Below are 11,496 nucleotides of genomic sequence, written 5' to 3' on the forward strand. Positions count from 1 at the left end.
ATTAGTTGGGCTATTGATATAAATAGATTAAAAGTTGTAGAGTTAAAGTATTTGGATATGATCAAAGTATAGTATCTGTTCTGTTATTACATTTCATGTTTTCTGTCCCTGGTTAGTGAACAAAAAATTCTTTTACATCTGAGAAATTTTTATTTTTATCCCAATCCAGTTTGGGAAGCGGAATATTTCCCTACATTAAAAACCAATCTAAGTCTGCCCTTGTTGGAAGGCAAATAAATAGAGACTCTGAAATTCTTCTAGTCTGTACATTTTATCTGCTCATAGTGGAATTGGTGTTGATTATTCTACTGAGGTCATCTCTCCGGCTGAATCATCATTAATTACAATTAACTGACCCAAATAATGTTTGCATTGAAATATTCAGTACACAGATGAAGGCGCAGATATAAAATACGCTTAAATATGATATTTTAATTTGTCCAGATTTCGTATGTATTATTATGGATTTGTGATTTCAAAAGTAAAAAAAAAAGTATTATGGTGCCATCAGCTAGAATCGAAACCGAAGCTGTAGCATTCAAAGTTGGTGATGTTACCACTGTACCAACATGACATGCATATGAACTGATTAAAAATAAACTAAGATGAAGGCACAAAATGTGTTACGATTTTTCAATTTTGACCTATTTTTGACCCCTTAAAACCGGCTAAAGATCCATAAAAGAACTGCCCATAACTTCAATCATTTTAGGCCCCAAGTGCTGCTCTGTGACTTTTCGTTTTGGAGGAAATAGACTTTGAAAATATAGAGACAGGCAGACAGACATATAGTGTTTTATGTATTAGATTATAAAAATCATAAAAAGATCTTTTTTTACATGTTTCAAACATGTTTGTCCTAATTTCTGTTGTTGTATTAGGAAAACCATGGATTTGGACATGTGTCATCTGCAGGTGGGTTAGAAGTTAAAATTGAAAAACAAAAACAAAAGGTCAAAGAATTATTTTGATCAATAAATAAACAAAGCAAAAACATCCCTTGTCCATGATTTAAAAGCATCAGAAGAATGATATTGTCGCAGGAAGCTATAATTGGAAATTATGTTGTCTTAAAACAATCAGAAATTGTAATGAAATTTAGAATCAGTATAATTTTGTGTAATTTAGCAATTATAAAAGATGGTTTGTGTGTGTGTGGGAGGGATCATTACTACCTCTCTGATCCAGTTCTGAGCATTTAAGTTAACTTCAGTCCCATCACTCAGACCTTAGAGTTAGTTTTGTTCTGCTCTGGCTTGATCAAGGTCAGGGAGTCCACCATCAAAAACGCGTCACTCAACTATATCCCTCCAAATGTCAGACCCATGGGGAGGGGGGGTCTTCGTATGATACTGAGTTGAGTATAGACTAAAGTATGCATATCCGTGTTAGATCTTCCGTGTGTTAAAGAATGGGGTAAGAATGGCAGTTGTTTGGCAGTTTAGTAGAAAGAATAAACATTTAACAAATCAAGAAAAATCGGAATGAGGACACCAAAATCCAGAGAATTGAATTTTATCATTGTTTTGGTTCTGATAGTTTTCTTTTTCTTTAGAACAATCAACAATGTTGCAACAAAACATGATATCAACAGAAAGAAATAAAAGAAAAAGATTATGCTAGAAGCATATCTTTTAGAATTCTCAGTATCAGATCCATTGGGGCTTAAATTCATGATAGGGCCTATTGGCTGAAGCTCATCGGAAGACCCGTCAGGTTTAAAGTCACAAGAAGGAAACAGACAATCAATGACTATCTCAGTTGGAAGGATTTCTTGCTGAGCCAAGTATAGTTGGAAGGAGGAATACAAAATGTGAGGATCAGAGCATATGGCATGAATATATTAATTTCAAAGTCACTTAAATTCAATCAACAAGCATCAAATATAATACAGGATTTTCTTTTGTTTTAGTTTTTTTCTTTTAGAAAGAAAAAAGGCATATATATATATATATATATATATATATATATATATGTATATATATACAGATACTAACCTGTTCGTTACGTAATCCATGTAGGAGATATTAATCCATATATATAGATGGTTCATAGGAGGCATGAAATCTTATGCCCCTATGGGTAGATGCCATCCAACAGGGTTTCTGGTGTAAAACACAAGAGTCCTGCTACAACGAATCTTCACTAGTCCTCGTGGGGAGTTGTGATTATTGCTTCAGGATGCAATGAATCCATTTCTCTAATCCTGTTTGGATTGAAGATATTGTTTCATATTTGTTCCTGTTCCTTCCATGGTGTCAGTACTTCCAACTGATGGCCTTGTGTCATCCAGTTAAGAGCCAACTTCTTCATGATTACATGCATGGCCGTTCAACATGTTATCTAGCTGGCGTGTATTAGTGTTTCATCACAGCTGACAAGATCTAAGAAGTGACAAAATCTTTTTTTCAAGTTGCACATGGTTTTCATCGAGTGGGGGTGGGGCATGCCCACGCATGTCGCTGATTAACAAACTGCATCCGCATGCTTACATTCCCTTTTTTTTGCCTACGTGACACTAATGATTTTACTTATGGTGGTAGAAAACGCCATTTCTATGTGTACCTGGTTTTACCCAGTTCACGACCGCAACATCATGTTCTGTAGGAAACCCCTTTATAATGAAAGAGATAAATAAGATACCCTTTAAAACTTTTCATAGATAGTTAAATCATTTTTACAAAATTCTATATCTCATCTCCAAAAGTAACTAGTTGATAGACCTAAACACATCATCATCATCATGTTTGTTTTAACATTTGTATCACATGCTCACATGTGTTGAATGCTTTTAAAAAATGTATTTCCAAGCTAACATATCTCTATTCAAATCTTTATTTATCCCTTTTTTCCGCAGATCCATTTTTATTCTTTCCATGTTTTCCGTGGCCCTCTGCCTGTAAACTAACACTGCTATCCCAAATGTTGTACATCTACTAACTTAAGAACTCACATTTGTTCTTTTAACATGACCATACCATCAGTGTCTATTTTGCTGTACACAACACCCTACATTCCCTAAATGTATCATCCTCTGATGTGATCAAAATTAAGTTTGTCAACTTCTAAGGTTCACAAAATACATCCATCATATCATTCTCATATCATTCCTCTCCATGCATTGCATGTCCACAACCCTCACTAGCCAGGTTTCATTTCCATACATCATCGCACTTCATACACATTCCTGATAAACTTTTCCCATTATCAACAGCGGCAATGTTCTGCTAGTAATACCAGGAGTTCCCTGAATTTAGTTCATTCACTTCTAAATCTTGCAATTCTTTACCCTGGTCGCCAGTGCTATTACCAAGGTAACAAAACATTGACAACCTCAACAGCTTTGCTATTCAGATGTAATTTTCTTCGCATCTCAATTCACATCCATCTCCATTATCTTACAATTGTCGCACACAATTTGGTTATCATTTCTTAATTTACCAGTAATTCCATTTCTTGACGATCCCCCCTCCCCAAATATTTGCACCCTACTTTCTTTCCACGAACTGAACAGATAAACTTTCCTCTTTCAGAAGCTTTCCAACATTACAGTTGCTGATCATTAATTACTTTAGTCTATTAACATTCACCCTCAGACTTTTACTTTCCATAGCATTCCTCCAAGTGTTTAATTTAACAACTAGGTCATCCACTGTTTCACGGAGATGTAGAAAATCATCATCATACAGCATATCTTCCAGACAACCTGTATGCAACTCTCTGAACAATGCTTCTAAGGCACAAATGAAAACGCAATAGACTCAGTATAGATGGCTGATCATTTAAACTGTCACTAAATGTACTGTTGATTCTAACATGACTTTGAGAATTTCTGTACATTTCTTGAACAATTTTCATCATCCACTTGTTTGGCCCTAGTTTAGCTATCACTTATCCACTTGTTCCATATACCAAGTGGTGGCTCATTCGTCTTTAAGATGTTCTGAAGGAACCATAAAAAAACAATGAAAGACACTTATATCGCTATAGTACATTCTTTATTCTGCTAAGAAAAAGAGCTATATAAACATAACCCTAGTCGTACTTTGCTCAGGCAAAACTGCATTTCGTCTATGCTTATCTGATTTTTTATTTCCTGATCCATTCTTCTCTCACTTTCAAGAATCGATTCATTAATTTTAAGCCACTTTAATTATCTATTGTTTTCTCTTTAAATTTGTAACAACAATTATACTAAGTTCCCAATCTTTCAGGGATAATCTCTTCTTTTATGATAATCTCTTCTTTTATGATCCGATGTATCAAGTCTGCAATCATCTCAATACCTGTTTCATTTCCAACCTTCAACATTTTTGCAACAATACCTAACGCTCCTCCAACCTTACCCTTTTTCATCCTATTTTTTTATAATTGGATCAGAAACTACTTATGCAACTTCTAGATTTTTATAATTCCATAAAAACTATATTCAATAATTTCTTATAGTGGCATTTCCTAGTATCCCTCTTGTCATGTTCATTTGTTGCTAACATTGCTTTGTTATGGGGAATTAACTTTTGTTGCTAATATTGCTTTGTTATGGGGAATGAACTTTTGTTGCTAACATTGCTTTGTTATGGGGAATGAACTTTTGTTGCTAAAATTGCTTTGCTTTGAGAATGAACTTTTGTTGCTAACATTGCTTTGTTATAGGGAATGAACTTTTGTTGCTAACATTGCTTTGTTATAGGGAATGAACTTTTGTTGCTAACATTGCTTTGTTATGGGGAATGAACTTTTCACCATACTCATGTTTGCTTTTGCTGTTTAGCTAACCCTTATTCATTTGTTCCATGGACCAACTGATAGATCATTTGTCTTTAAGATCTTCTGCAGAAACAATAGAAGAACAATGAACGACACTTATATTGGTATTCTTTACTAGATTAAAACTTGATAAATTTTTTTGTTTTTAATGAAAATAAATACTTGCTAATGTGATATAGATTTTTTACTCATAACATAATGAAAAATAAACTACAAGTAAATAACCCCTTTAATCTTGATGGGTAATATCCTATGACTTGTAATGACTATTTTGAAGTTTAGATAGTCAATCTTGTTTACTATGAAAAGTATTGTAAACTAAAACACACACGCACACACATAAGTGTGTACACTCATTTGATATATGGTTATCAAACATGGCAGCTGTCAGAAATAAAAATGACTCTTCTAAAAAAGAATAAAAACAAAAGGTAAAAAGAATGGAAACTGAATTCAGAATATTTTGTTTGATGTGAGAAATCCACTTATGTAGAATTGCTTAACACATCTCATCCAATGTCTTACTGCTTGTGGTTTTGTTTCTCATTTTGTTTACACTAAGAATATTTTCATCTTTTCACTCATCTGTGTGTATGCAAAGATAGGTACATATAGTCAACTAGATCATCAGTGTTATTTGTACATGAAAAAGAATATTTGTTTATGAGGATGAAATTTTCCATAATTTCATTTTTCTTTTTATGTCATTCTGTTTTTCTCATTTCTTTCATATTTTTCATGAGAAATAAAATTTTACTGACTGCGTCACCCATTGATTTTGTGTGAAATTGTTTGTATTGGAAACAAATGAGTTTGTAAAGTCAGTCAAATATAAAAATAAATAAAAGCAAAAAACCCCAAATTAGTTATGCTGATGTTCCCTTTTTTTATAATGAACTATTCCAATTTTTTCTTTTCTTTATTATATTTGACTTAAACAAAGAAAGACTCATAGAAATAAATCTGACCATGTAAAATTAGAGGGAAGGTCAACATCATATGGTGAGAGATTGTAAAAGTGATAGAAATTAAAGGGTGTTTGCTGCATTACTTGCAAGTTGTGGCTAATTGGACAAGATTTTTTTAAAAGCAAACTAAAAAAAATTTGGGTTAATTAAAATTTATACAGAAACAAACATTGATTAAATAAAAAAAAAAAATGGATAATTCAAAGTTCTAATACATAAAAAAAAATCTGCACTGAAATAAATTATTACCTTGATCTTTGTATCTACTCTCTTTTAATTTCTACATCAACACTATTAGCATTCTCTTCACCATATTCAGTTTAGCAATAATCCATCCTCCAAGTTTTACATTAAGAGTATTTGATTTTCCTCCCAACCTTACATTAGCCTTGGTCCAACTTTAAATTTAGCATCAACAGCATTTGTCATTTTCACACCCATGTCTACTTTAGAAAAGGCCTTTCTTCCAATTTTTATATCAACACTATTTGTCTTCCCTCATATGTCTACTTTAGCAATGGCCCCACTTCCAATTTCTACATCAATACTTTTTCGCTCTCTTTCAATGTCTACTTTAGTCATGGTTGCGATCTCAAACTCAATCTGGTTCACTTCATGTTTTTATTTAAAAAAATCTATCATTTTGATTTCTTTTTTTTCTTTTATTTTTGAGTTTTTGTCTGTGACTTTAAAAGGAAAATAGCTAGAAATATTTGTATAAACAGAAATTCATGACTATGGTTACCTCTTATGTGAAATAAGAAAATACCAGAAACAGATTTTTTTTAATATATATTATTTAAACTTACATTAAGAAATGGATTCTGTTTCAGAATTCTGAATCAAAGCAAAATTATATAACTCTTGTTAGGATTGTTTCTCTTGTGATATGGTTGATAATTCTTCTTGTTAACTTCCTCTAAGTCATGAAACTATGACACATTCATACATGAAGTCAATGATGGCAATTTCATTTTATGAAAGCATATTTTATTAACTTAAATGTTGATCCACTTCACTGTGAGTTGCATCCAATGATCACCGAGGTTTCTGCCTTTAATAGGATCTTTTAAGTAGCCAATTCATTATCTGCTCTCATATCAAGCGATAGTATCTTGTAATCAAATTTTGTCAAGAGTTTGTGAGTAAATCTATCTATACTTAATTCTAGCAGCATATTAGGACTAAGCAGTATTTAACATAGATATCCAATAACGTATTTAAAAGAACTTTTGTTTAACTTTTTTTTTTACATTAGTCAACTTTGATTTTCTTCATGTAATTCAGTCCATCACAAACTTTCTCTACACTCCCCTAACTCTTGTGTCTGGGCTCTTTCCCCCTTCTACAAACAGCATGGCATTAAGAATATTACAAATACATACATTTGTCTCTTCTTATGGTTGATTGATGTGCATAACAAGGGTGAAGAGATAACTTGCAAGAAACCAACAAACCAGGAGCCTTGGTGCCTGCAGTCATTTGCTGTTTGATTGGCTTGGCATGTGGTACCTTCCTGTCTAGATCACAAGTACACATGATACAAGCCACAGGAATTCAAACATTTTAACTTCTGATCATAAAATAAAATAAAAACTTTCAAGTCTGGCTATTTTTAAACATTATTCATTGTAAGGCGCATATATTCCTTAAATGTATTAAGTGAATATCATTTTGTAGAAATAGATTTTTACAAAATCAAAAAACAAACTTGAATGCTTGTTTATATTACTGGTATTGACTGGACTATTTTTTGCATCTTGAGTGTTATTAGTGCAACGTTTCGATTGGATTCTCCTTTGACATTCGTCGGTTGTTGTTTGAAAAAGTAAGGAGAAAAGTTACTTGATCCATAGATATTTTCATATTTCTGTGAGTCAGTCTCCATTTTTTGGTCATTGTTTCAAATCCGTGAGAAAAAAAAAATGGTTGATAAAGAAGAAGCAATTATAATAAAGATCGACATGAGAATTATCTTCCTTCCATCGCTAAAATTTTAAGGGTGTATAACATTTGTTTTTTCTACAATTAGAGGCTCCCAAGGAGGCGAAACATGCTAAAAAAATAAAAATTACTAAGCAAACAAAGCCTGGAATTTAGTAACATTTGAGAAGGGAAATAATCCCCTGTTGATCTTTATTAGAGTTGCCTCCCCTTTGTCAAGCAGTTGTTTTATTTTTTAATTTTTTTGTGAAATTCCTGATGTGGCATCATCATAAATATAACTAGCAAGTACTTCAGCAATATAAGCCAAACAAATCTATGTAATACATACATACATACATATGTACATATATCAGCAATACACTTTTGAAATGAAGTGTAGAATGATTGTCAAATAAACAGATGCTTAGTTATGCTTGATATGATTTAACCTGTTTCTCAATACAATAGGTAAATATCTCATTAGTTTAATCATCTGATGTATAGGGATTCGGGTTAATTTGATAGTTACACTTTAAAAGCTAATGAGAAAACCTGATTAGTGTTCTTGTCTTGCACAGTAGCAGTGTTCATCCCTCTCTGCGAATTATCTAACCAGAAGCTACTCATAAATAAGGAAATGATCCAATAATTGAGTGAATAAAATAGAAAGTTTAATACTTGGATTGTCTCTTTTTTCTTCTATTTCTTCTTTTTCTTAAGTTACACATTTTTTTTTTTACTAATGTATCACCACTCAAGAATAAGTGTTTAATAGATTGTCAATTAAACTATAATCTGCTTTATTTATCTTCACAAGGAGATCAAAACACAAATGAATGAGGTGAAGAGAAGATTACTCTAAAAAAATCCAAGGGGACAGCTAAACAAATATGTGTTCACATTAGACTTGAAGGCTACATGTTGTAGTGAGTTGAAAGCAGACTTGTGGTACCTTATTGGAAAGATGAGATATTCTAGGAAAGAAATGTTGTTTGTGGAAGTTTCCTTTGATATTTGATTTTTCATTTGATTTTTGATAAGAGAGAAAGCAAAGTTTTTTGCTGTGGTTGTAGATAGACAAGTTCCTGTCGTAAATGTTTTATAGTGGGGTAGTAGGAATTGGAGCTCAGTCGAGCACCAAGCATAAACATAACGATACAGGAGAAACAAGCTAGAAACATGCCGTCTGTGTTAAAAAGGTGGCAAGAATTAGAATAGCTCATTCCCCACTAGATTGTAAAGCCGATTTTGTACTCTGTCAGGAAGGAGTGCTCCAACATCTCCCCAGATATGACAGCAGCACTTCATCTTAAAATGCATCCGGTTCTTATACAGATAGAGAATTGAATCAGGTGTAAGATACTTCTGGATCAGTAGAATAATCTAACCATTTTTCCAGCAACCTTTGATATATCAAGAGCTATTATCCTTGAAATTAAACCACCATGGATAGATTCACTGATTCTGTACAAAATCAGTCATCATGTCAGGACGAAATCCATATTGTTTATCCCTAACAAGATTATTTTTATCAAAGTGGTTGACAATTTAGTTATCTGAAAAAAATCTATATCCAAACTGTATCATTAACCCTTGGACCAAAAAGCTTATAACATCTATAAGTCACATTACAAACTGATATAACATTGAACATAATTGGTAGTGTTTTTGCTAATGGGCTGAGAGACTGGGGTTCAATCCTTAGCCGAGGCATAGCAAAAATTAAAAAAATGGTACTTGCTAAACACTCAGTGTGGAGCAAAGGTAAGTGATACAATATAGGGAAAGAAATAATGCCCTCCATCACATCAGTGGATTATAGTCAACAAAAAGAGATTGGTCGATTTAAGACAACATTTGCATCAAATATTCCAAATACATGCCATCTAATATTGTAGAGACCATATCAACACAATCAATTGCCATACACATAAATAACAGAGTAAAAAACAAAACAGTTTACGTATATTTGAATGGAAAATCTAAAAATAAAAAAAAAACAGAATGTTTACTAATGTCTTTAGTTATTAGAACCCATTCTTTTTAAGTTTTGCTTTTTTTTTAACGGAGTCTCAGACTAATTATGATAAATACTTCATTGATTGATTAGAATTGTTTTTAACATTGATAAATTTAGAGTTTTAGAATTGTCATTTCGTCATAACAAATTCAAATTTGTTTTTTTATTTATTTTATTTTGTAGGAAAACAGTATAGAACTGGAGAAACTTCGCAGCAACCTCGAAGAGATTCAAGGCCAATTAGTGTCGACTGAAGAAACAAAAGGCTGGTTGGAAAGAAGACTTGATGAAGCCGAGGTAATGAATTATCAATTATCTTGTTTTTTTGTTGTATTTTAAATAGGAATGCACATCTTCAAAATTTAATTCATGGTGGTAGAGTGAGGTTGTACTTGTAAAAGTTTCCATCATATAGAATATATTGAGAATTTTTTATCCTCAAAGTAGAAAAATAGAAAAACTTCAAATTAAAAATAAAAAAGCTACGATCTGCCTTTGACATTTATAACTCCCAAAAGTTTAGAAGTGGTGAGTTAGCTGCATGTGATTCCATCTTGTTGCACTGGCACTTAGTACATCACTACAAATAAATCTCTTACGAAACTCATCTTCATAAATATTTCCATCTCTTATAAATTATCTTTTAATCTTTATTATAATTAGATATCACAAACCAGATGAGTTTAGAGTACAAAAATAGGTTTCTTTCAATTTCACTTGTAAATTCTCATTTATTTTGATATTATTTCTCTTTTCTTTATAAATGTACGATTCTTTCTCCAATGTTATTTTTTTCTAATCTACTTCAACTCAGTTTACTGATATTAGTGACATACAATTTGTTTTTCACATTTGATGTGAATGATTTTGTGTATGCACATTAAATTAATGCCATTGAATTTATCTAAGGTTTTAAATTGCTGTTCACACACAAAAAAATTTAAGTTAAAAACTTTAATGAAGAAAATATTAGAAAATTTCTGTCCTATTATCATGTGTTTCCACATGGTTTTATTTTTGTGCAAATCTGAATTTTTTTAATTAAAAATTTATTAATATATACTAGCAAAAGTACCTGTCGGTGACTGGGTTCAAAAACAGCCTACAGAAAATGGACTCTGATTTATGAAAGTATGATAGGTTATGAAAAGGAAGGATTGTAAATTTGGGTTGAATTTGGGGGTATCAAAACCAAAGCAAAATATGATGAAAGTAAAAATAAAATAGATAACCCCCATAATTTATTATACCATACCTGTTCACACTGAAACACTTATCACAATATTCTGTGGATCTATATTTAAAAACCTTGTTAAACTTTGTGACATATTTCCATTCTATGGAGGTCAGGTGTGAACGAACACACCTATAATTTTATCATACTATATTTCTTCAAATAGAAATATAATTATCAAAGTATACTTACACAGATAGATATGAAAAGTCTTTATTAAAGTTTGTGCCTATTTCACTTCTATGGAGGCCAGGCGCGAACGCAGACTCCACAATTTTATTATACCATCCTTAAATAAGTAAAAACATACTTATCAAAGTATTATGTAGATCTATATCAAAACACTTGTAAACGTTTTTTTTTAATTTTTAAATTTTTTATTTCCATACTTTGGGGACCAAGCGTGAACGCAGACCACACAATTTGAATGAACCACTGTTCGGCAAGATAAAACATACCCATTCCTGTGTCTCGATACATCTTCTATCATTATATGTAATCAGTTTTTTGAAATAGTCAACCATATAGGAGCCTATTCGTGACCACACACACACACACAGACATTCAGCTTTATATTATAG

The 11,496-nt window shown here is 32.0% G+C and overlaps 1 protein-coding gene across 2 annotated transcripts in view; it reads left to right on the forward strand.

Annotated features, from left to right (window-relative positions):
• The window catches only part of LOC145293835 (GRIP1-associated protein 1-like), a 690,744-nt gene that overhangs the window by 367,125 nt on the left and 312,123 nt on the right, over positions 1–11,496 (forward strand). For both annotated transcript variants that reach the window (XM_080140492.1, XM_080140494.1), the window contains one exon: positions 9,865–9,978. In XM_080140492.1, coding sequence (XP_079996618.1) covers positions 9,865–9,978 — 114 coding nt within the window. The remainder of the gene's footprint in view (positions 1–9,864; positions 9,979–11,496) is intronic.

The sequence above is a fragment of the Euprymna scolopes genome, chromosome 15, assembly GCF_053919585.1.
Source record: "Euprymna scolopes isolate OS-2025 chromosome 15, ASM5391958v1, whole genome shotgun sequence".
NCBI lineage: Eukaryota > Metazoa > Mollusca > Cephalopoda > Sepiida > Sepiolidae > Euprymna > Euprymna scolopes.